Source organism: Festucalex cinctus, chromosome 2, assembly GCF_051991245.1.
Source record: "Festucalex cinctus isolate MCC-2025b chromosome 2, RoL_Fcin_1.0, whole genome shotgun sequence".
Lineage (NCBI taxonomy): Eukaryota > Metazoa > Chordata > Actinopteri > Syngnathiformes > Syngnathidae > Festucalex > Festucalex cinctus.
The window spans coordinates 11,451,184-11,477,986 of NC_135412.1; the positions used below are offsets into that span (position 1 = coordinate 11,451,184).

The 26,803-nt window shown below is 40.4% G+C and overlaps 2 protein-coding genes across 2 annotated transcripts; one reads left to right on the forward strand and one right to left on the reverse strand.

Annotated features, from left to right (window-relative positions):
- Window positions 1–14,565: 14,565 nt before the first annotated feature.
- Window positions 14,566–16,112, reverse strand: cebpb (CCAAT enhancer binding protein beta). Its single transcript, XM_077512866.1, has one exon. It carries the CDS (start codon window positions 15,908–15,910, stop codon window positions 15,026–15,028), a length of 885 nt encoding a protein of 294 aa, XP_077368992.1. The 5' UTR covers window positions 15,911–16,112; the 3' UTR covers window positions 14,566–15,025.
- A 1,909-nt stretch (window positions 16,113–18,021) lies between these two features.
- Window positions 18,022–25,712, forward strand: peds1b (plasmanylethanolamine desaturase 1b). The gene is made up of 6 exons (XM_077512867.1): window positions 18,022–18,338; window positions 19,272–19,391; window positions 19,484–19,575; window positions 19,685–19,829; window positions 21,866–22,078; window positions 22,145–25,712. The coding sequence occupies exons 1-6, from the start codon at window positions 18,203–18,205 to the stop codon at window positions 22,264–22,266; spliced, it is 828 nt and encodes a 275-aa protein (XP_077368993.1). The 5' UTR covers window positions 18,022–18,202; the 3' UTR covers window positions 22,267–25,712.
- Window positions 25,713–26,803: the final 1,091 nt, after the last annotated feature.

The window sequence follows — 26,803 nt, forward strand, 5'->3', positions numbered from 1 at the left end:
CCAGTCACTGTCACTGTTTACTTCATACGAAACTACAATACGCCAATTAAGACAAGTAGGCCATTCATCAGCATGCATGGTCTTGCTGTAGTCCCCCCCCTTAGACAATGGCGCAATGTTAGTGGAACTTCAGTTGACTAGTGAATCGGCTTATAAATAAATTTTATGGACAAGTATTGCTTGGGTTCACAAACTATTTCCTCACATCCGCTCAGAACGCTCACTTTTGCTTTCTCTTGTACAGGACCGGGCCCTACAGCCAGTGTGGCGCAAATTGTGTTGTTTTTAATATTGCCTTTAAGTTATATGATAACATGTCACACAATTGAAAATAAAACAAATAATACAAAAAATGTCTTCATTTCACAACTGTATCGTTCCCGTCAGAAATCATGCGAGTGACTTGATGTTGGTACATCTAATTGGAAAAACAAAACAAAAGGAACAACGACTTCTTTCTCTTTCTCCTGTTTTCCCTCCTCTTTTTGTTTTTCCCTGCGCTTTGGATAATTTTGGTCATCTTGACATATTCTCTGGAGTCACGTCAATTAATTTGCACCTCCCCATACAAACAGCAAGCAGTATACCAATCAGCCAGAGGAGGGAGTATTTGGTATTTTCATTTGTAGTAATATTAATTGGGCATTGCTTTCAATTTTAATCTATGCTAGTTGTTTCATGTTAAGGGTTGGTTGTCAAGTTATTGTAAATATGTGCAGTTTCTCACACTTGAAAGAACTTCATTCATGCAATGATGCACACAAGATTTGATCTGGATTTTTCTTCTGTCTGTTTTTATTTTAGCAGTCAGCAGTTTGACACTTCATCAAGAAGTTCAATTCTTTAACATTCGTTAATGCAAGTGAGGTCCCTTAAGTGCATTTGCGTTTGAATTAGATTCAGGATTTCAAGAAAAATGTACACAAATAACACGAGAAAATATGTTGTTGTAAATAAGTGTAAGAAACATGGTATGTACTTTTTTGTTTGTTTGTTTTTTTAAATTTTTGCAACGGCCTCATGTTACTCATATTTCAGTTTTCTCAGCAACAAACGAGACTGTCACTTACAGTAAAGGCCACTTTATTTTCATGACTATTTAAATTGTAGATTCTCACTGAACGCATCAAAATTATGAATGAACATATGTGGAGTTATGTACTTAAAAAAAAGGTGAAATAATTGAAAACATGTTTTATATTCTATTCTTCAAAATAGTCTCTGATGAATTTTTTATTTTTTTTTTGCACACTCTTGGCATTCGCCCAATGATCTTCAACAGTCGTCACCTGAAAAGGTTTTCGAAGGAGTTCCCAGAGGTGAGAATGCCAAGAGTGTGCAAGGTAGTGATCAGAGCAAAGGGTTGCTATTTTGAAGAAACTCAAATATAAAATGTGTTTTCAGTTATTTTAGCTTTTTTTTTTTTTTTTTTTTTTTTTTACTAAGTACGTAACTCCATGTGTCCATTCTTAGTTTTGATGCCTTCAGTGAAAATCTACAATGTAATTAGTAATGAGAATAAAGCAATCGACACATTGATTGAGGTGTGTCTAAACTTTGGGCCTGTACTGTATATGTGTTTAAATTCCCTTAGATATGAAATATTTGACAAAAAAATGGAATATTTCACATTAATTGTGAAATCATTTTATTTTCATATGCCATTTAAAGTATGATTTCAACGTACACCTCTTTGCTTATTTAACTGTTTATATTATACATTGGCGGGCCGTGCGTCACATATTTCATGTATATTTGCTTCTTTGCTGTAAATTAGCCATCTGTATATTACAGCTACTTTCTAGTACAAAAAAAAAACATGGAACACAAACTATTGCAGCAGATCTCTTCTTCTGTTTTTCACATGGGACACATTTTCACTTCCATAATATTCACAATCAATGAGGCCTGCTTGTCGAGATAAAACAGGATGTTCTCTTTATTACAAGGTGCATCTGGTAATGTAGGAAAGTTTTCGAGGAGGAACAGAGCTACAATCCAAACTTGTAGTCGCTGTCGGAATAGTTGCATGTCAGCCTAAGGTACACGGAGTTTGGATGACAAATCAGCATTCACCGTTGACTCATATAGTATGTGCTGAGTGTGGATGTTTTTCTTCATTAGAAGAAACCACACCTCGCCAGGAAAGTCACAATTCTAATGATTTTGACGCTAAGGTTGACTAACGTCAATGATGATGCTGCATTCACTCAAGTCTCACCTAGCTCTTAGTGAGGACTTTCGCTGACCTGTATACACTTCCAATTGCCGATCCAGCGCGATCTTTTAGATCACTTTTGCCTAAAATTAATTGCATCGGGTTTTATGGTTTCGGACATGCTGCTTAATCTGTCCCACAATGAAGGGGGAGAACTTGGAGTTTGTGTTTGAAATGTGACATGAATGAGCTGTCATGATGCCAAATGTTTGCTCTGACATGTGTAGTATAGTTAGGGTGACCAGAAGTCCGAGTTTCCCTGGGACAGTCCCGTTTTGAGCCTTTGTGTCCCAAGCACCAGCCCCAATGTTTTGTCGCATTTTACGCACTTCCCGTCCAGGCATCCCAATTTTGAAGCCAATTGTCTGGGCCATGTGTTTGTCAATCATACAGCTGTCATAGCAATTCCTACAATAAGCCAATTAAAAAGGAATGTAACAATGACATTCCTTCCTGTTTACTTTCATATTCACATTTGAGTTCTTATTCCCATCCGCTATAGAGATCCTTACATCATGAGACTATTTCTCTGAACATGCCCCCCTGCTGTAGGAAAGTATTGGTGCAGCGTTTAATGGGCTACAATGTCATGGAGGGCTAATGCTAGCGTTTATCCGTCATTTTGATGAAAAGGACATGATATACATGCGTGAAATGGGCATGTTGAATTGCCGATGAAGTGTCAGGAGTTTTTTTTTCTTTTCTTTTTTTTTCCAACTTGGCAACGATGCTAGTGGAATTACTTCCTCTGTTGTCGGTGAGTGCTTTCAAATCCGATCATACAAAGGATTTACCCGTTTGTACAATCCGGATTTATTTCCCCTTTATGTGTGGTCAAAGTTGCTATCAAAATTAGCAGGTTCACGCAAGTCCTGGCAGTGTTATTTATGTACGTTAGCAACTTAGCAGTTGCTAAATCGGCTGCGGCCACTGTCATTTATACCGTAAAATGTCATCTTTATGGTGTTGGTCAGTTATTAAATTCAACTGTGTAATATCTATTAAACTGTAGCAGCACAAATGAACAAAACAGATTATTTCCTCCACATTTTTCGTGTGGTAACAGCTAGCATCTGCTGATTTAGCCACCATGTACAAAGTGCCACATTGGCTACGGATTGGTTCCTCTTTTGGTAGCCTGGAGCATGCTCTGTCTTTTTTTTCCTCTTCTCCTTGTGGCAGCTGGTCCACAACAGCTGCCAATCATTGTTCAACTGTGGCGTTTGCCGTCGACTCAAAGTGGCAGACGCGTTTTCTATGCTTCCAAAATGGCTGAGCTAACTGCCATTTTGGGATGTGTGACGTCAATGTCAGGATCTCCATATAGCAGGCATGTTCTCATCATACCAAAACTAGAATTACTTTCTTCTCCTGTGTCTAAGAATCTTGGGAAATATAGTCCTACTAACCTAATACTGTGGTCGCCAGTCAGACCCAAAGCAAGCTGAGCTTTTATGGCAGCGTATTTCCAGTGTTACAATTCAAGACCAATGTGAAAGAAACAGCACAGTCAGCTTCCAGTAGCTGCCGTGACTGAGCAAAGAAAAAGATGGGATATCGGTAAGCGCATTGACTTGTTTAGTGCTGCTGAACTGTCAACCAAGATAGCATTTAGCATTAACTAAAGTAATCACATAACCACCGGTCACCAGATTGACTAGTGATGAAATTTGTGAGAAATAGTTCTTGATGAGAATTTATTGTAGGCCTGTAGTGATTAGAACATAATTCACCCACGGAACGTTGGGACGAAGGGGGAGTTTGTTGGGATGAAAGGATGAAAGGATGAAAGGATGAAAGGATAAAAGAACAAAATGTTGGTAGGTCTGTGAGCCTCGCGCAGAGTGAGTTGTTGTTGCTGTTAAACGATGAGAAGCTGATATCACTAAACCGCCGGTCTTTGGCTCCGGACTTCAACACTCTGCCTCCGACTCCCGTCACTGCTCGCTACATTGGTGACCCCGACATCCGCCTCGTTGACGTTTCCGAGGCTGAGAATTTGATCGAATTGAGCGACATGGCGAACTCCGCTGGTCTCAAGTTCCCGGAGTTTTGGGAGTCGGCCGCGGCGACGTGGTTTGTACAAGCTGAAGCTCAGTTTGCCATCCGTGGAATTACGGACGATTCCACGCGCTACTACCACGTTGTGTCCGCGCTCGGGAGCTCCACGGCGGCCAGAGCTACGGCGCTAGCGAACACTACCATCTCCGAGCCACGTGTTCTGGCGGAGGAAGCTGACCGCTTTTTCCTGGCCACCCAGCGTCACAACCACGAGGTCTTGGCCTCTGCACGCGCTTTCCCGGTCCCGGCGGCCGCAACGGCACCTCATAAGGTACGTGCTGCCGTGGATGGCCGATCAGCCTCTGGCTTATGCTATTTTCACGCACGTTTTGGAACCAAGGCGAAGAGGTGCCGCGCCCCTTGCTCCTTTGTTGCGTCGGGAAACGGCGACGCCTCCACTCAGTTGCAGCTGTGAGTGGGGGCGCAGAGTGCCGGCTGCTGTTTATCATGGACACCCTCTCCAGACTCAAGTTCCTCTGTGACTCCGGCGCCCGCAGAAGCGTGTTGCCTGCCTCGGCTGAAGATGCTGCCGGGGGCACTCACGGCCCGCACCTGTCAGCGGCCAACGATGCACCGATCCGGACCTACGGCACTAAGACATAATGTGTCTTTGGTGTGCCCTCCATCCAATACCTCGGCCACCTCATCAACGAGGACGGCGCCACCCCGCTCCCGGCAAAAGTGGAAGCTGTTGCCGCTTTTCCTCGACCCCGGACGGCCCGGGGTCTTCGGGAGTTCCTCGGGATGGTGACTTTTTACCACAGGTTCTTCCGCCTCTTCCGCTTCATCCTGGAGGGCCGTGAGTTCACGGTCTTCGTCGATCACATGCCGCTCGCCTTCTCCATGTCGAAGTTGTCCGAGCCGTGGTCCGCGCGGCAACAGCGACAGTTGTCGTTCATATCTGGATACACCACGGACATCCGACATATCGCTGGCAAGGACGACGTGGTCGCGGATTGTCTGTCCAGGGCAGCCGTCAACACGGTACAGCTGGGCCTCGACTTTTCCCGGATGGCGGCCGACCAGGCTTCCGACCGTGACACCCAGTCGCTTCGGGGCTCCGACACCGGGTTGCAAGTTAAACCGGCTCATGTTGACCTGGCCGGACCCTTGGACGTGCCCCGCGCCCCCGCCGCGGCCGCCCCCCTGGGCTGCGCCTTGTGGACCGTGTGGGGTCCCTTCCAGTTGTTCCTGCATCCCCGCCAGTTGGTGCGCGGGACTGTTCTGGTGTTTCTGCTGTGTCCCTCCCGCCCTCGCTCCCTGGGTCCTGTACCCGCAGGGGTCGGGCAGTTTTGCCGCCCCGTCATCCGGAGTTTGATTGTGGGTGAATTCTGGGGGGGCTTGTGTAGTGATTAGAACATAATTCACCCACGGAACGTTGGGACGAAGGGGGAGTTTGTTGGGATGAAAGGATGAAAGGATGAAAGGATAAAAGAACAAAATGTTGGTAGGTCTGTGAGCCTCGCGCAGAGTGAGTTGTTGTTGCTGTTAAACGATGAGAAGCTGATATCAATAAACCGCCGGTCTTTGGCTCCGGACTTCAACACTCTGCCTCCGACTCCCGTCACTGCTCGCTACAGGCCTATATTTTATTTTAAGCAAAATTGTAGTGTCACACTTTTTAATTTTGAAAATCTGGTTTCCCTATATATGGTGGCAGTGACATTCACTTCACAATAAAGAGCAGTTTGTCAATTCCTCAAAAAGAGGCTTAAAGCTGTTTAACGCTACTAGTTGAAGTTTCTTGTCAAAATAATCATTAAACAAACAAATTTACACTTTGTGTATCTAAAAGAACCAATCAATTGCAGAAAGAAAAGCTTTGCTAGCTTAATGCTAACATACAATGGAAAACGCCTTTGACATGATAACGTCTTGTATTGTAATTGTTGTTTTCGACCCCTTATGCAACAGATATCTCTCGTATAAATGGTCGTGTATAGTTTTATATACTTTTAAAAAATTGTTTCAGATTTGGCAGGTTTGTTATTAACACTCTTGTCTATGTAGGTCATATTTAAAAGACATTTGTATTCACTTTCCAGTGAGATCCCAAGGTGATGCAATAATAATTAAAGCAAATTCAACAAGTTCAATAGGATACACTTCCCTTCAAATACTATGTCAAGACTCCTGTATTGAGCATCAATCGATACACATGCTGCACATGTGAGGGGATAAAGATTAGCACGGCTCTTTGATATTCAAACTAACGTTCATTTTGCAAAGATGGCCTGATGTTACACAATAAGTGGGCAGAGATGCTTGCTGCGTAGTGACCGCAAGTCACTTCTGCTCCTCAGTTTTGTGTTCTCGCAGTCATCTTCGGCCAAATAGCAGAAGTGGATAGCGATGTTGAAACATTGGTTCACTTCAAGACAGATCATGTTCATGACCGTTTACCGTAGCTCAGGCGCTCCAGCTTCCCGTTACAAGCCATGTTCAGGATGTCCGGTGCTCCTTTCATTTTGCGAATGTAACTGCAATCAAACACGGCAAATCACTCATCTGTTCAAATACAGTGTGTCCTAAACATGTTATGACACAATTTGATATTAGCTGTTAGCTTCGGAATGTTTTTTTTTTGTCTGTACAGTAGAAAGAATTTAAGAGAAATTATCCACATCGGCTTTCTTTTTAATGTCTATAAAACTACATTTCTTAAACATTCGTAAACTAATTACACTACATTCCTCTCCAAGTTCTCTAAAATGAAGGTAGGATGAGTCAACATACTGTGTATGGATAAAGGTCAGGTTCTAGCATTCAACAGCTGCATCTTAATGAAGACTTCACATTTCAAAAACAGTTGCAGCATCACGAGCTTAGATAGGATTGTCTTTATTGTACTCCCATTTATATGCCAAGAATGAAAGTCAAAATAATGAACGCACACTTCTTGTTACTTCATTTGCATTTTTATTATTTTAATGTCCACTGGTGGGTGGTAGACGTCAACATGTCATCAAATATTACCGTCAAAAATATTATACTTATTATTAGGGGTGTGAATTGCCTAGTACCTGACGATTCGATTCGTATCACGATTCACAGGTCACGATTCGATTTGATACCGATTAATCCCGATACGAATTTATAAGTCGATTGTTGCGATTTTTTTTCATTCAAATTTAGAAAATACTAATCAGCAAGCTTGTAGAGTGTAAGATTTATATGAAAATGTATTATTTATTTATCTGAAATTTCAGTCTTATAGAGGTTGTAATCTGTTTCATGTTTGAACAGCATTAAAATAAAATATTAAGGCTTAATGTTCCGTTCATATAACATTCTTCCATGCTCAAGGTGTGAATCCTAACCCGAAGTCAGACGTTTTGTTAAATATTTTTCCATTAAAAATGGAAGTTTAAAAATCGATTCACACACACACAAAAAAAAGAAAAGAAAAAAAAAAGGCAATGATGATAAGACGTTGAATCGGTAAGACTACCGAATGAACAATTCGGAGCTCTTAAAAAAAATAAAAATATAAAAATAAATGAATAAATAAATAAATTGATTTTTTTTTTATCGATTCGAGAATCGCGCGATGTAGTATCGCGATATATCGCCGAATCGATTTTTTTTAACACCCCTACTTATTATTATGATACTTGAAAAATATACTTCCCACGTGATTGTTTACTCATGAAGTAAAAATGATACGAAGGTCCACTGCAGAGCCTAAAAGGGGTTATGAAAAAAGCAAACACCATTCACACCAAAAAGCTAAGCAGAGGTGGGTAATCCAGGTCCAGAAAGTAAAAACCCTCCCACAGTTTGGCTTTAGCCACAGGTGCATCTAATCAACCAGCAGGTAAACAAGTTACTTACCAATCGGTCAAGTAGAACCTCCTGTGACTAAAGCCAAACTGTGGCAGGGTTTTTACTTTCTGGACCTGGATTACCCACCTCTGAAGCTATGGTATGCCAAATTGAACTGTACCAACTTTGTTAAATGTCAACTAACTAACTAACTAACTAACTAACGAACTGGCTGGCTGCCGGCTGTTTGACTGACTAATTTACACAAATCAACCGAGGGACAAACAGATGGCGATACTTAACTAATGAACAGTTCTTTCATGGGGTTTTCATAAGGTCAGACTATTTTGTATTGTAAAAATCATTTACTTTTCTACTTTGTATCTTCTCTTGCTCTTCACAGTAATGAATTTGCATTATATGGTGTTTGAGATCAGAATCTCACGTTCTGTTTACATTTATTCACACGTCAAAAACTAAAAATAACTGTCTTTTAGGAACTTATTTGGTTTGTTTGCAAAAACTGAAACGAGAAGTCATTTAAGACACATGATTTTTTTTTTTCAATCTCAAAATTTATGTAATAATCTGTTTGTCCTTAAATCTATCCATCCATATCCTTTATAGCTAGATCCCATCACAGATGATTTTTAGGCGAGAGGCGGGGTACCCTCTATAGACAATTTTGAACATCTTAACCGATTTTTAAAACGTGCACAACCCCACGCATGACCAGGGGGAAAAAATCGCCACGTGTGCTTCCTGTTGTTATAGTGCACGTACTCAAGGTGACCAAGACAGCACATCACACGTATAATGACCTCTCCAACAGTCGCGAGTCTCCTCCACAAAACAGAAGTATGTCGGAGTACCAAGACTTACCTGTGAGAGTCAGCGTAGTGCCATATGGCATCCAAAACTGCTGTAAAATACAAAGAAGAAAGAATTGTATGGAATAAATAGAAGTGAAGCTAACTTGAGCTGACTGCATGCTTATACATGCTTTTTATGTCATCTTAATCCTGGTTCAGGGCTGCAGAAATATATCTGGCAAGAAGAATTACAAGTACTACAAAGAAACAAAATCATATTAATTTTGCACCGTACATGTTGGGTGTATTATAAGTCATCGTCCGATATCACTGTCAATCATATACTTCACATTTTGCTGTATTGGTACAAATGTTACTGTGGCGAACTGTGCTCTATTTTAATCTTAAACTGCTAAATCAAATGACTATTTATTTTAAGGCAGTGGTGAGTTCCATGAGCATGCCCTTAACTCCAAACTTTTGTTTCTCAAATAATCTCTCAACATTGAAATAAATGGAAATTCTATTCCAACTTAACTTAGCAATTAGCATAGCTTCTCTGTCTTTTCTCATCATCTCTTCACTGGAATCATGTTAGAAATGTTGTTTATTCACTACCACAGACAATAATTCCCGATTTAGCAACATGTTTGACTTCCACATTATGTTTTGGCGCACTATTAGCTAGCCAAAGCTCGTTGCTAGCTAGCTGCTGCGGCGTAAGTAGCACAGAGCGTCCCTTGACCTCCAACTACAGCGTAGTAGGGGACGTGAGCCCAGTCAAGCTTTTTAAGCCCGTCTCAACTGTTCTTTTCTCTTTCTTTTGGCTGTTGTCTGGGCTATTGAGTCGCAGTTTTGTTATTCAATGCGTTAGGATGAAGCACAAAATGCTAACTTTGCTTCGCAAGCTGCGATGCGAACACAAGTCTATCTATCTATCTATCTATCTATCTATCTATCTATCTATCTATCTATCTATCTATCTATCTATCTATCTATCTATCTATCTATCTATCTATCTATCTATCTATCTATCTATCTATCTATCTAATAATACTTTGTTATGATCAAGCGAAGCACTACAATATAAGAATTTAACGATTTATGGAGCAACATGCTCATACAAGTGAAAAATCTTCCCTGTCGAGAATGTCAGGTGTGCTTTTGTCTGTTTGCGCTGACTGCATTGTCAGAAGTTTTTTTTTTTTTCCTGTTTTTTTTTTTTTTTTTTTTTGGAGGCCAGTTGGCTTGTGAGGGGCTGTGATGCAACACCGAGGTTACGGACAAACACTGCCCACTGACGGTAAATTGAGGAGAGGAGGCTGGGCTAAACTTTGAAACAAGGAGGTCATCCTGTGTGGGAATTTCCCTGTCTCCTGTCAGCATTTGAGCAAGAAGCAAGGAAAAGACAGCTTGGGGATCCGAGGGAACACGAGTGGGGGGTCATCGCATAGAGAAAGAAAGAAAAAAAAAAAAAAGAAATTCCTGAAATGTTTGAACTGGAGCCAAGCACTCACAGTGCAAAAATATGTGGTTTTTAAAACCTGCTATAATTGCAAGGCATTGTTTACTTTGCAGTGTCTCTGCTGTAATTATTGTTTTGACATAATTAATAAGTAGAGACAATGAACATACCATCATTACATATCATTAATTATCATACATTTCCACAGGAATAAAAACAACATTGGCGAGTGTGCCAAACCCTCCTTTTGATTTATTATACCCCTCAAGGGGAAATGCACTCTCTGCTCTGTAGAGCTCAGGAAAAAAAAAAAAGACAAGAGACCTATGCAAAATGATCAGTTTCTCCGAGTTTGCTATTTATAGGTGATGCGTCACATCGCAAATCATCTTTCCTCATTGAAATGAATGGATATGCTATTAATCTGTTCCACCTAACTAAACAAACACAATTTTTTGTTATCTTTTTTTAAATAAGGAAATAGCGCTCTATTATATTGGACATTATAAAAACATAAATAACATAATTCATAGAATCGATGATCAAATTACAGTTAAATGAACAATTGTCCGAATATTCTGTAGTCCCCCATGAAAGCAGACGCTTATGTTATGTGTTGAATCAAAATAAGACATTTACAAACATCTGCTTTGACTTTGGAAAACAATGACCGAACCAGTAACTGAACCCATTTCTAAAACGTTGGTGAGTACAACATCAACCCCTCTGGTGTGGTATTGCTTAACTGTTGTTTACTGTTTTTTTTTTTGTTTTTTTTAAATCACATTAACAATACCAAATAAGCAACAGTTGGCTAATAAACAGTAATTGGGACAATATGGTTTTGTAATACACTTGGATGCAATTATTTTTATTTTTTATCAGATTATTAAAAAAAAATGTTGGACAATTGATAGAATAATCAATTCTGATAATATTAAACAGTGACAACCCTAAGCATAATTAAATAAAATGGACAATCAAACAGTTTGTGTATCATTGATTATTGAGACTGAAGAGATGCTCACAAATGCAGTTAGAACACTGACGAAGGGTTAGCTCATCGACGGCATCTAGTATTGAACTTAAAGTGAACTTTCCTATTAAATACACAATGCGGAATTGTCTTTATGTTTAGTTTGACACTATAATTAAGCGCCTTTATTTTAAGAATTGTTTGCTCTGCCAACTTGTTGCTTCTTGTGAACTAAGGTACAGTCGAGTGAGACCAAAAAAATTAGCTGGACAAAAACTCAACGTTGAAAAACTTGTAAATCGGGTCTCTCATATCTCAAGGCATCACACATACGTGCAAGTAAAATGAACATTTTTGTTTTAGTCCCTAAACTACTGGCAATATAACTCACAAATTTCAAATACAAACATTGTCCTTTGAATGGTTTACACATTCTCACTAACATAGTTATTATATGTTGATCACAACTTTTGTCCTAAGGCCGCGCACGCAGGATAACAATTGCTTCTTCAAATGTGGGTGTGGAACACGATATTGCCTAATAGCTCGGAGCTGTTCGACGCCGACAGTGGAACGCTCCTCGCAATACGTGAAGAAACAAGCAGCGCTTGATTTATTTAGAGAGTCAAACGCGGGCTTGTTGCAGTCTTTTAAGGTGAAAGCGGCCTCTCCTGAAAAACTAGCAGAGGTGGTTTTTCCTCTCTGCTGGGTTTGAAGTTGTCAACGCTCCCCACCCGGAATTGTCACGGATCACTTCCACATCCCACCGCGTCCCCCGCCAGCAACTTTATCTTCTATCCGGGCTTTACTTTTGCTTGCTTGTGACGGATGGCGTTTACGCCTTGTTGCTATGTGGGAGGCCTTGTACAATTCAACAACACAACACTACTACGACTAAAAGCTGATCCTCAATGTCCAGCTTAAGGTCCATGTACTAGTATGCGCTTTGCTAGTAAGACCATTAAGAACACCAATCACTAGAACTGCATCTTACTAATACTTTTGCAAGTTAGTAGGACAACTAAATATTAGAATTGTGTCTTAATTTAATGTTTTTATCTACTATTAGTAGCATGTAGTCATGCACTAGCAGCATCTGCAAAGATGCTTGAACATTCCATATCGGCTATCGAACAAATGCTCCAAAGGCTTTTCATGTACTAGTACGCTCTTGTGCCTCACCTGTAAGACAATTATACACACTAGTAGTATAACTGTGTCCTACTAACAACTAGTTATTAGTGCCACTTTTAGCACATTAGTAGGATCAAAATTGATAAATGCTCAAACATTTTTATGAAATATTAATTCCTTGATATCCATCTGAGGTCCGTGCACTGGTAGAATGACTATTTTTCACTTGTAATGTTTTTTTTCTACCCCCGCTACTAGTGCCACTTTTGCCATACTTGACTTTCAAAGTCGTTTGAGTATTTGTTTGATATATTCAATTTAAGGTCTTTAAGTCCGCTCTTTGTCCTCACTATTAAGGTGTACTAGTGGAATGATAAGATGCACTAGTAGAATGATGGCAACTGGTCATGTTTTTTCACACTACTATTGCCACTTTTTGTGTACTAAAGAAAGATGTTTGAATATTAATTCCTTGATATCCTGCCTAAGGTCCATGTCTTGCTTCGTAGGACAATTCGCACACTAGTAGAATGCCTATTTCTTATACGTTGTAAAAAAAAATAATTCCCCGATACTAGTGCCACTTTTTGTATACTTGATTGCATGAAGTCGTTTGAGGATTTGTTGATGTATCCTGTTTAAGGTCCATATACGTTCTTTGTCCTCACTAAGAATTTGGCGTACTAGTTGAATGACTACTGTGCACTAGTTGAATGACTGTGTATTACTGGTAATGTTTGTTTTTCCACCACAATTGCCACTTTTGGTATACTAGTAGGATCTTAAGCTGGATAAATGCTCAAACAGTGTGATGGAAAGATGTTTGACTATTAATTCCTTGTTATGATGCTTAATAAGGTCCATTTTCAGCACACTAGTAGAATGGCTATGTCTTAGTCATTATGTTTTTTTCCCCCATGACTAGTGCCAATTTTGACCTACTTGGCTTTCCATAAAGTTGTTTTATACCCAGCTTTACTAGTACGCTCATTGTCCTCGGCATAGTAGAATATCTCATGCGCACTAGTAAATGTCTGTGTCTTACTAGTAATGTTTTTTTTAAATCCACTATTAGTGTCACTTTTGACATGCTTGGCTTTCCAAAAAGCCAATGAAGCCTTGATATTCAGCAACACACTAGTTCACCTGCCTGACTTGCAATATTGTTTCCACTACTGTATAACATTTCTGCACACTAGTAACACTTCTTTGGCCTATGCTTATATGATATCAACGAGCGAGAACAAAGATCACGCACTGACCGACCTCAAGCTGGATATCAAGGATATGAAACAAATGCTATCCTTGCCATCCTGTTTGAGGTCCATGTACAACGAACTCCAAAAGTGGCACTAGTAGCAGCGTCACACCAGTTTGTGATGCTTAAACTGCAAGGATATCGAACACTTTCCATTCACTGCCATGTTTTTAGGGTCTGTGTTTCCCACTCAACGAGTTTGCAGAGGATTAGGGAATGCATGCCCTTAACGTGTAGCATGTCTGGCAGCTGAAGCGTGACCTGAGCTGGTGTGAGGAGGTTAGTTGCTGATTAATTCGCCTGCAACCTTGAACCCCCTCTGCGGGCCAGTGGACCCAGCAGACTATTGACACTGCCGTGTGCTGCAGATAAAGCTAACATTTCTGCACTGCATGTCGACTTTTTTTTTTCATGTGCTGCTCTCAGCACTATCGCCGCGGCCATAATCTGCAAAGATCTGAGGACGTTTGTGTCAAATCAATGTGTAAACATGAGGGGAACTCACACTGTTGCTGTTCTTTGCGAGAATAGCATTAGAGTGTTTTGTAATAAATGGCGGCGGGCCAGAAAAATGTTGCATGAGCTATTCAAGCCGAGAGGAATGTTATCATTGTATGCAAATTTATTGTTGGCATCATAAATCATAACAAAGCATGACAATGCAGTCGTTAAGCTCACTGGTGTATTTATGTCATTTATTAAGACAGCTGTATGTTTTTTTTGGGGTTTTTTGTTTGTTTGTTTTTTTATGAATTAGGAAACGGTGGTTGTATAATTCAGTTTTTTTTTTAAAGGTGGCAGACATGATGTCTCACAGCAGTTCACATGATCTCGCCCCCCCAAAAGCAGCCTAAAATAAAGACGTGCCAGTGAAAATTGTTTAGACCAAAGTAGAAATTGCTTTAATTCCATAAAATATCAAGTACAATTAATGCGTTTCACCTCGTCGATATTAAATAATTCCACTTATTTCATCCATTGCCCATACTATTACAAAGAGTTGCATCATTTCACTGCAGCAACTCTTCGCTTGACAAGCAGCCGCTGCTCCACTTCGACACGTTTGTGTCGAAATTCACTCGCGTGTTTTGGTCGAACCTGCACACAAAATACTGCATACACACAATTAGACGAGAAGAAAAAAAAAAAAAAAGCTAAGGTGTCCAAAAAAAGAATGCTGAGTGGTTGCGCAATCCAGCCACTTCTTCAGTCTCAATGGTAAGTGTCCTTGTAAACTGGTTTGCAGTCCGTACCGCCACCCCCACACGACCCCTTCGATCATCCCTCCGAACAATGTTTGTGAGTCCGCGGAGGGAGCAGTCTGGGTCGCGGGCGTCTAACACTGGCCGGTGGCCGAGAGCAGGTTGCGCAAGGTGGCCAGCTCCCTGGACAGCTGCTCCACTCTCTTCTGTAAACGATCGTTCTCCGCCGCCAGTTCCAAAACTTTGTGCTGCGTCTCCAAGTTGCGCATTTTGGCTTTGTCGCGGCTCTTACGCACGGCCAGGTTGTTCCTCTCGCGCCTCTGCCGGTACTCCTCACTGTCCTTGTCCAGGCGCTTCTTCGCCTTGCCGCTGGAGAGCTTGGCGCCGTGAGACGGCGACCTCGGGGATCTGCCCTGACCCGCGGGCGCGGGGGTTCCGGGCGGGCTGGAGCAAGTGGAGGACGCCGTGGAGATGTTGCCCATGCTGCCCCCGGTCGACTGGTACTGCAGGTAAGGGCGCATGTCAAAGGCGGACGAGCCGTTCTCCATCTTCACGTCCTCTTGGCTGTCGTCTCTGGCCGCTCCTCGGTAGCGGGCCAGCTCGGAGGCGAGCACGCTGTCTCGCGTCTCCTGGATGTCGGCGTAGCCGAGTCCGTACGGCGCCCCCCGGGGGTCCCGCGACCCGTCTCGCTGAGCCGCCTCCAGCTCACTGAGCAGCGTGTAGTTCTTGAAATTGGCCGCCCTCTTGAGCTTGCTCTCGGCCAAGAAGTCGGAGAAGACGTCGCCTTGCGGAGGGTGAGAGTGCGCCGCCGCCGCCGCCGCCGCCGCCGCCGCCACCTGCGGGCAGTGCACGGCCGCCGGATCCAAGTAGAGGCTGAAGTCGATTGCTCTCTCCCGCTCCTCGATGCCCAACTCCGTCATCGAGTCGCCGAGCCTCCAATACGAGCCGCCGGGGTTGATAATGCCGTCTCTCGCGTGGATAGCAAAGCCGCCCTCGTCGTAGAAACCGGCCACTTCCATGGATCTTAACACCCGCCGGATTGCACCAGCATGGAGGGCTGATGAGGCGCCCACGTCGGTAAATTCTTCGAGTGTCGCAATGATTTCTGTTGTTGTTGTTGTTGCTATTTTTTTTTTGGTGTGTGTTGCCCGCAGACGCACTTCTATGGCCACGGTACGTCAACGCCGACAAGTTATGCTCGCTGTGGATTTGGGAGGAATTGACAGGGCTTCCTGTCACGGGAGAAGTTTTATTGTAGGGGAGGGGCGTGGCTTAGCTCGGCAGGTGTATGACGTGCCAAAACAGTACGCTTTAAAAACACCCACCCACAACTCCATGGGTTTTACTATAAGTATTATTTTTAAACATTCTTATTGTGACACAAGCAGTCAATCAGCACAAGCAGTAAACTTGATACATGCACAGAGACTAAAAAAGACAAGAGCCGCGACACTTGTTGACAGTTGGTCCGATCACGCCCTCTAAAGACGATCATGGAAAATTTCACGAGGCGGTCAAAAAGCATTTTACGCGCTGCGTAATTATGACGTCAGCAAACAACGCAACTCCACGTTGGCCCCCAAAGCACACGTATGACTGATTTATTGTTTATTATTATTTGGTCCTGATCCTGTTACTAGATTTGTCGTTGTTAGTTCCCTGGTCTATATCAAATTATAAATATGATATCTGTGTATTGGGGATGGCGGGGGGTGGGGGACTCTGAAAAATGATAATTACTTGCGATTTTGTCATTTATAGGTATTGCGTAAAATAAACATTTTGTTTTATTATATAAACTACCGACATATATGTCGAATTCAGAATACAAATATTACCATTATGTCACATTTATTTGCAGAAATTGTATCAAAAGTTCAATATTTTACTCTCTTATACCCCCAGTGCTGATATTTGTTACTGCGTTATTAGTATTATTGTCAAAGAAGAAAAAACAAATACATAAATTAACATAATACGTCCTTTTTGAATAGGGAAAACTATATAAATGTCTCTGTCCATTGCTGATTGTTCATTACAACACCCACGATGACTATATAAATTGTTGCAAATGTTCCCATTATGATAATAGCCAATATAAAGAAATTCATATAGAGGGGACCTCGTGTTTCTCTCGTCGGGTGATCTTTGACTAGTGGAAAGTTTTAACTGAGCATTGACTGCCATCTTGTGGTGTAAGAAATAAAGTATAGCAAAAATCACCTTCACGGCGTTTAAAAATCACGGCAAATCATACAAAACAAATATGTACACTGAAATAATTATCTCATTTACTCACAAATGTCCTTAGTGTGTCAAATCTAGACGTTATTCTGTTGTATGAATGTCAACAGGTGGACAAGTTCATTGTATCTTATGCCATCTAGTGGAAGAACATTGAATTGCTGAAATTTTCATTTGTAGATGAAATTTGTTAAAATATTAACTTTTCTCATTGAAGTATTTTTCTGAGTCTGTACATGTACTAAATGAGTTGAATAGGAAGTCTACTTGTAAACGCTTGCAAAGTTTTATAGAAATTAAGCGTTGTGGAATTTATTTGTATATTTTCTAACTTATTGCTGTGATAAATCATGAACAGTTGTCATTTCAGAAGAATGTATCAAACTGGTAGCCATTTGACATCAATGCAATGTTACGCATGTTTGTATAAGACTTCAACTGTGTTTTAGGTGGAACTATTGCTGTATGCCGAACATTACGTGTACTACGTCTTATTGGTAATTATCTCTTTTTTTTTCTTTGATTCAGTCAGCCCGGAACAATTGAATTTTCAAGAAAATCACCCTCACTGAGGATATAAAGCATCGTTTTTTTAACTTACAGTTGAAAACCATGTGCAGCATTTACTGGGCAGTTACTGAAATGTGTGTGGGGGGGGCAACTACAGTTGGGTTTTCTATAAAGTTGACTTGAGCATCCACGACGTGGATCTCAGTTTCAAAAAGGTTGGCGAGCCCTGATATACAGTATGTACAGCCAATGCGTATATTAAGCTTTGTCGCCATCTGCCGTTCATGCTATGCCAAGACATTATATTGTGGGGGAGGGCCGGTTGAGAAACAGCGGGGGTGGGGTCAGGCATACAGGAAGTGCATTCTTCCTTTCGCAACGCCATTGGTCACACGCCGGCAACTTTACGTGTGATAATTGGCTGCCGGCTTTGGCCTCTCGCATTCGATTGGTCCAAAAACGTTACGTTCTTTGTGGGCTGAGAAGTTGGCGTTTCCGTTGGCTCCTGACGAGGAGCAGACAGACTCAGCTGAAGGGGTTGGGCCCAAAGTGGAGAAATGGCGAGAATGGTGGACGAGAGCGGGTGTCGAGAGGAATTACAAAACCCCGAGCTGCAGGGACCCGACCGGGGCGCGGCGAGGTGGGGTCCCCAGCACGCCGGTGCCAGAGAACTGGCCAATTTATATTCGCCAGGTGAGCGAATCCGTGTCGCTACTTCGTCTTCAATGCTAGGCGTGTTCCTCCGGGACAACCACTCATACGGGCTGTGACATTTCACCAAGTGTGACTGTACTGGAGTTTCTGAGTCACACTTAAAATGCTATAAACACCAACAAATGACTAAAATAAGCATATTGTGTATGATCAACATCGACATTGCGGTGTTTGTTTTGGGACAGTGTGCGTTGCACAATAGTGCTCACGTGAGGTCTCTTGAATTTGTGTTTGACTCCTTGTGTTGTACTTTCATTCAAGGAGGACCCAGCAACTACACAAATATTCGCCCCTCGCTTTTAGGTGTACGTTATAACCCCAAAGGACAAATACAAGTTGCTAAAGAGAAGTAAGGCTACAAACTAAACCAAAACATTTTCTATTCCGATCCGTGCGAGCATTTTGCACAATTTGGAATTGCACGCAAAGGTGCAGGTTGTACAGTTCTGACTCCTTGCAAGCTATTTGACTTGCTGTCAGTTCAAGTTGCAGATGGTGTCACGTAACCACACAGAGGACCGTTGCATCATCATCATGTGTTGGTTGCAAGTGGTTATTCACCTTTGGATGGTTATTTGGACTAAATGATGTCATCATGTTAGGTTTGAGCTACTGTGGCCTGAGATCAGAAGGTCACTACAGTGGATAGGAGTGACCTAAAATCAAGATACTCGCAGTTAGTTTACTGTCATTGTAAACATAAAACAAAGGGAATTACATGTCTTATAAAATGAAAGTGGAGGGATGAAATAGAACAACCACATAACTTTTGCTTTCATGTTTTCGAGCTTAATGTTAAAACATAGTGAGTTACGAGCACAGTGTTGGAAAAAATTGTACTTGTATCTCAAGACACCATTGTATTTGAAAAGTGCTCCAACATAAGCTGCTGTCCAATTGTTCTTCTTGCAGGCAAAAGATGCCAAGAGTGGATTAGTGTCCTCCTCTGCTTCTCTCTAATGGCCTTCAATTTCATTCACCTCCTTGCCAATTTCCACCTGGGGCATTTATGGAACATCCTTTTGGGTATTGGTAAGTACTGATTCAAAGTATAGATATTCCGTACTAGTGACATCATACTAAATGACTCTTCCGATCATGCACACATTTGACCGGATGTGTAGCGGCAGGGATCCTCACTGCCGACTTTGCCTCTGGTCTTGTTCACTGGGGGGCTGACACGTGGGGATCGGTGGATCTACCCATCTTCGGAAAGGTCGTATCAATTGCATTGTACTTTCTTTTCTTTTTTTTCATGAGGAGTATTTTTTTCCTCATGTATTCACACACTGTGTGCGTATGTCGTCTCATTCCACTCCATGCAGGCCTTTATCCGCCCGTTCAGAGAGCACCACATAGACCCCACAGCCATCACCCGCCACGACTTCATTGAGACCAATGGCGACAACTGCATGTTGACTATCGTCCCGCTTGCCAACATGGCCTTCAACTTTGTCACCCTCTCGCCTGGTGAGTCCTTTGCATGAAGCTCTTAAATCATGGTGTAGGGCTGGGCCATTCGTCGAAATTCAATTACAATTTCAGTTATTACACTCCACAATTACAAAATTGGCATAATCGTAAACAAAAAGAAAAGATTATTAATACTAATTTTGAGTTGTTTAAATTTATCTATTTGCACCTTTTTTTTTTCAACTTTAAAATGACTAATTTAATAAATCGTGTTTGGTGCAAAAGGAACTTGCGTAATTATAGTGTTTCAAATAAATTTGTTTGTCTTAATATTTTCTACGTTTCAACATTTTCTTGTTTTGTACCAAAAAAGAAAACAAATGATTGTCCTCATCGTGATTTCAATTATTACCAAAATAATTGTGATGAATACTTTCTTCATAATTGTTTGATCCAGTACGCCATGCAATTCAACAAACACATTAGTCAGAAAAACTGTTCTATAAACACATATTTTACATATTTTTTTTTCTGATGGTGAGATTCCAATAAAAATAATGAATTAATTAGAGTAAATTAGTAATTAATTAATTGCATAAATTGAATGAAAGTATTTGACCTGTCAAATCAAAATCAAATTTTGCCTTAATTTTAGTGTAAGCCTAACCTCAAAGACAAAAACGTTCATGTATCATAAATGTTATAGTTTATTGTCCTTGCAGATTCATTTTTTGCTTGTGTTTGTTAAAAGTATATGGGAAGAAATAAAGTCAAATATCACATTTTAATCACAATTATAATTTTCCAAAATAGTCCAGCCTTAATCCATGTAAGGCAATTCCTGCCAGTAAAATAAATAAAAAGGTGATTTTTTTTTTTTATTACTTTTTTATTTTATTTTTAAACCTTCCTGCATAACCACATGCATTAAAGTAAAGCATTTAATAAATGTTTGCGTATGACATTCAGAATATTTGTTTATTTTTTTTTCCATTTTAAATTCTACAAGTAATTATCTGATTAAAAAAAAAACAGACGAAGATGAGCGTGTGTGCGGTGGATCAAAAAATGTTGAAGACATCCTGAAAACATTAAATGTCGAAATAATTGACACATAATAGGTGCTCTTAAATTTGGCAGGCAAAAAATGTTGACAAAGCCTTTCTAATTAAGCGATTGTGACTCATCAAAATTATAAGATGCGATTCATCTGATGAGAAAAATTAATCGTTTTAAAGCTGTAATTAAAATGATGTGATTTGTGCGTTTTGTAGTTTTGTAGGCTTTTATGTGATAGTAGCCCATCACATTGAAGCTAGGAAATGAGATTTAAAAAAAAAAAAAAAAAAAAAAAAAAAAAAAACACACGCCCCCCCCCCCCCCACCCCCCACCCCCCCCCACCTATTGCCGAGAATGGGACAGTTAAAAAAAAATATATTCCTCTGGCCTTACATTAATTCATTCGCTCCCAGCCATTTTCACAGAAGCCATCCCGTTAACTCCTGGCTGTTTTTCTGGATTCTGACTGATTTTGCAAGGCCCACAGAATATTGTGTTCTATTGCTATCAAAACATGGAACCTATCACAAGAAAGATTAAAGTCTCTTCTTTCATCAGGAAAAAAAAAATATTTCTATTTGTTTCTGTTTTGCAGCAATTAGCATTAGAAGACAGCTAAGTTTCATCACTTTTCCCAAATCTATTTAAAATTGTGAGTAATTTAGCTTTATTTCAACATGACCCTGGTGGATCTCCTTTGCTCTGCTGCCACCTGCTGGCCGTTTGTGTAATAACAACCATTTCGACAACCGTTCTTTGCTGTTGAGAGGCTGCATCAAAGCCTTCTGTATGTCTAGCATAAAAAAAACAAAAATAAAACGTATAAATACGTCTTTGGGACACTTCAAACATAAAAAAAAACGTATTTAAACGTTATTGGGAGCAAATGAGTTAAAAAAAAAGTTTCCATACTAATCCGTAGTTTTGCTCAATGGAGAACAGTTCAACCAGAGACCCCTGACTGAGCGCGTGCATTCAAATTATCTCCCTACTTAATACATCGCCCTTATTTGATCTCCTTTTTTGATTGCAGCGGAGATCTACCACCTCTACCCGTGGTACTGCTACCTGTTTGCCCTCGGCATCTTCGTGACCCTCACAAACCAGATCCACAAGTGGTCGCACACGTACTTCGGCCTTCCGCGCTGGGTGGTGTTCCTACAGGACTGCCACATCATCCTTCCCCGCAAACACCACCGCATCCATCACGTCTCCCCGCACGAGACGTACTTCTGCATCACAACAGGTTGGCTTGCCTTCTTGTGTGCAGTGCGGCTGTGGAGCGTCTGGTCACAGAGTTGATTTGTTTTAGGTTGGCTCAACTACCCCCTGGAGAAGGTGGGCTTCTGGAAGAACCTGGAGGATCTTATCCAGGGAGTGACGGGAGAGAAGCCCAGGTCTGATGATCTCAAATGGGCTCATAAAGTCAAGTAACACCACAGGCTAGCTCCGCCCTACCTCAGATGACCCCCCCCAAACCCCCATCTTGCCTCGCCGTAATCCACAAGAAGACAAACTAACAAATTCTGATGCCATAGCTTTAACTCTTGCACATTTTCCATTTTTCTACGAGGATTTTTGTTTTCATTATTCACGATGGAGATCGTCATTTCAAGCTGCAATACTGTATATTTTAATAACAGTTACTGCTCACTTTATGAAACCTCTGCACAGAAGGTAACGTCAGATAATTTTCGAAGGAGATTTTTACAGCGGGAGAAATCAGGAATACTCCTCTACTGTTAATTTTGGATTCCATTTAGTGCTAATTCCTGAATCGGAAAGTCTTTATTTAACTCACACCCAATCAAAGGTCTTTTTTGATAATGGCGAGAACCAAGGATGATTAACCAATGTTGACAGCTAAAGAACAAATTGATGAATAATTACTGTTACATTTGTTGACCTTTGCACACTTTTGGCTGCACAGCCTATAACATGACATCAGACTAACAATCTAAACAATACGAATTGCCGTTTCCAGACTTTTATTGAAACCGCTTGACACACTTGTAAAAAAGTGGCTTTGTCAAGATGAGACCGAGTTCAACTTTTAACGCCTAACCGACTCTAACGACAGGTGAAAAAAACAAAAAGAGTGAACAGAAATTCAAATCAAATGACCTGATGGCTCTCCTCTCCATTTAATGCAATGACAATTGCATTCCCACAGGACATACAACCTTCTTTCTCTTTTTAAGCGCTGACTGGCCACTTGTAAAATGTTTCTCATTTGTTTTTCATTTTTGAAACTTAGTTTGTGTTAATAATAAGTGGGTGTTGTAATGGAGTGCATTATATTAAAAATGCTGTTCTATTTAAATAGGTCTGTCATTTAAACATAAGCTCAATACATCGCCACAGAGAAAGCAACCTGAGCAAAAAAAAAAAAAAAAAAAGCATTAAACTCAATATTAGGTTTTTAAACAAAATCTTCTTTTTATGGAGGATGAGTCAAGCTGCCATGTGGAGTCAAATCCGATTGTACCGAATGGAGTGGCCTGTGTGTCAGGTTATGTCGGGTCAGTCGTCAGTTTTTTTGTTGTTGTTGTTTTTTTTCCCTTCAAGCTGCCTTACATGTGCCACATGTTTGTATCTTCGCTCTTGTGCTGAACTTTAGTGTTGTTAAACTTGTCACACAGATGCTACACGGGAGATCACATCATGTCGTGTATCATGTGGGAGCCATTTCCATTCCTGCCTGTGTTTAGTACAGTGGTGCCTTGAGAGATTTGTATCTCAAATCGTTATTCCCCATTGAAATGAATGGAACGGCCATTAATTTGTTCCACCCCACAGTTCCCCCAAAAATATTTGGGCATATTTTAATCAGGAAAAATTGCATTGTCCGGATGACGACTCATGTCTCAAGAAACTTGTAAGTCGGGTCACTCTGATCTCAAGGCGCCACTGTATTGTGGTGACGTTAAAAGGGCTTTTGTGACAGATGTGATTATTAGTAATTTGTGTGTTGTACAGCAAATGACTATGCAGTGTAACTTCATGTCTTAACTCGTCGGAATTAGTCAAATGCCTTTATTTGTTTTCCTGAAGCGTTTACAGTGATTTTCGGAAGCTCGAATTGAAATGCCTTTAAAGGTGCATCACTAAACGGATACTGTACTATTATTGATGACGTACCACACAAACAAACGTTTGGTATGTTACAGTATGTTGGCTGATGCAAGCGATGGAATGCTTCCCCTTTAATTTGTTGAACGCAGCCACTTGAGTAGGGTGGAAATATGATTTGTGGTGCGTTCAAAACCCTTATGACGTTGACCCAACAGGTCTCAGGATTGAACTACCTACAAAAACTGTCTTCATTCCAAGGAGCATCCTGGCAAGCAACCAGGTTAAAAGGCTTGATTGTTGCGCCGCTGCTGGTCGTTTGAAAAAAAGTGACGTCTTTTTATACAATGTAATATTCCACCATTTGAATCCTTCATACTTGATTATATTTAATTTAGGGTTAGTGTTCATACAGGGTTTTCCCAACCTTTACATGAGCTAAGTGTAAAATCTCTCTGCACAACATAATTGTCACAAAAAGTTTGAGAATTGATGTTACACAACAATTGACTCACTGGTTGTGAAATATGGACATGTTAAATTGACGGCAAAGTGGACAAGCCGGAAGTCATGACGTGTTCGCAGCAGGTTGTTTGTCATTCTGGGATTTTGTTGCAAAGATTTATTTGAATTGTTCTGACTCTCACTATATGTCACGGATAGATGACCAAATATATATTTCAAATTAATACTTCTGATAACTAATGGTTGGGAAGCTCTGTATTTAAAAAAAAAAAAATTGTGATTAATAGAAGGATTCTATTAGTATTTTACTTCTTTGTAAGTGATCAGTACACATCTGATACAGTACACGTCTGCCATTTCTGGTCAAATTTATGCTGCTGCAACCTTGATTTTCTTGAGCGTAGCAGGGGTGGCAAACTGTGGTCCTCGAGGGCCGGAGTCCTGCAGGTTTTATAGATTTCCCTACTCGAAGTGCAGCTGATTCCAATTAACAGGCTCATTATCAGGATTCTGCAGAGCTTGCTGATGAGCTGATCATGAATCAGCTGTGTTGAAGAAGGGAAATATCCAAAACCAGCAGGAATGCAGCCCTCGAGGACCGGATCTCGCCACCCCTGTAGGTCAACAGCAAAAAGAACACACTTACTGTAGATTTCCATAGCGCTTGTAGCGTATCGTGAGAAGCAGCTTTGTGTGTGGTTAAAAAGTTCCGCTGGTCAATGGGTGTCACTTTTGTTTGGAAATGTTGCCAGTGGTAGGAACACTTGGGCTGATGGGAGATTTTGGTGTTGTGTTTCCATAAACTCAGTTTGTATCGCTTTTTTTGTGATAACATTTGAAGGTTTTGTGTTAAATATGCTGCTACAAATGTTAGCAATTTACAACACGCCGCAAAATGGGGAGCTTATGTGTTGATGCCGGTATAAGTTAGGATTCAGTCTAATTCTCAATCTCTTTTGAGAGGAATGGGTTTCAAATTGAAATGCTTTCAATGTAACATGTTTTTACTTAACTTGTGGACAATGTTTTTCATCCTCAATTGGGCTTGGTCAGTCAGTCAATGGTATATTTTGACATCCCCTCTTCAAGTCATTTATTGAGTTGCTTGTATATTGAATTGCCTTATCGGCTCCCTGATTTGAGTTACTGTAAACCCTGCCAGCTAAATGGTAAAACATTTCCTAGACTGACATGATGTTGCCCTTTCTGTGAGGCAAGGCAAGTTTTAGATATCACAATAAAATACCTTGATGCCTTTTGTTGTCTTCCATTCGGGAGATGTACAATGTGTATAATGTATTAAAGTGTTTATTTATAACTAAATAAAAGTTCTGTACTTATAATCAGTTTCTGTCAATTATTTCTTTAGTAGGCAATGCTATCAAACCTCCATGTGATGTGTTAGTTCACATAAACTCGAACCATTGGATAAAACCCACAAGCTTTGCTTTTACAGTGGATATAAAAAGTCTACACACCCCTGTTAAAATGCCAGTTTATTTTTTAAATGGCAATGTTAATTCTATAAAGAACATGCCCTGTTTTAAGAGGATATGTACAGTTGTGCACATTTAAGTTTTCCTTCCACAGTTTTTTTTTTTTTTAATTCAAATTAAGTTACACAAGGTACAGATCAAATTAATAGTAAAAAGTTTTGATATTATTTATTTTGGTCTCTTTTTAATATCACAAAAGTATGCTATTTGAACAGGGATCCACTATTTAGATTTTGTCAATTTAAATATTTAAAACATAATTGTTCATAGTGGGTGAATCTAACTCATGCTGATTAAGAAATACTTGTGCAAGTTAAAAAACGACAATTTTAATAAACTGCAAGAAAAGAGATGCACAAAATGTGTGTACTTAACACAAATGTTATCATTTTAGTTGTACTTAAAAAATAATTCAAATGAATTTGTTCAATTTAGTCATAACATCAATCTTAGCTGTAATAGGAAAATAAATGTTTTAAACTATTTCAAGACAGGATTAGGGTTTCAAGCATACCTTAGGCTTTGCTGTTCAAACTAGGCTAGGGTTAGGATTTCAAAGGAGGGTTTCAAGTTGGGATTGGAGTGTAAAATTCGATTTAGAAGCTAGGGGTTGGGTTCCAAGTTAGGGTTTCAAAGAAGCCCTTCAAACTCATCTTAAGTTAGGTATTAATTAAAAGCCGGGTTTCAGGTAAGGGTTTGGGTGTCAAATTAGGGTTAAAACACATGACAGGGTTTAGGTTTCAAGTTAAGGTTTCAAATCAGGGTTTAAAGCCAAGATTAGTGTTGTAGGGTTTCAAATTAGAATTAAAAGAAAATGTTGGGTTTCAAATTAAGTTTCCAAGCCATGGATAGGGTTTTGTAGTGCTTGAAGCCAAGGTTCGGGGTTTAAACTAGGGTAAGGTAAGAGTGTCAGATTAGAGTTTCAATTTATTATTTGT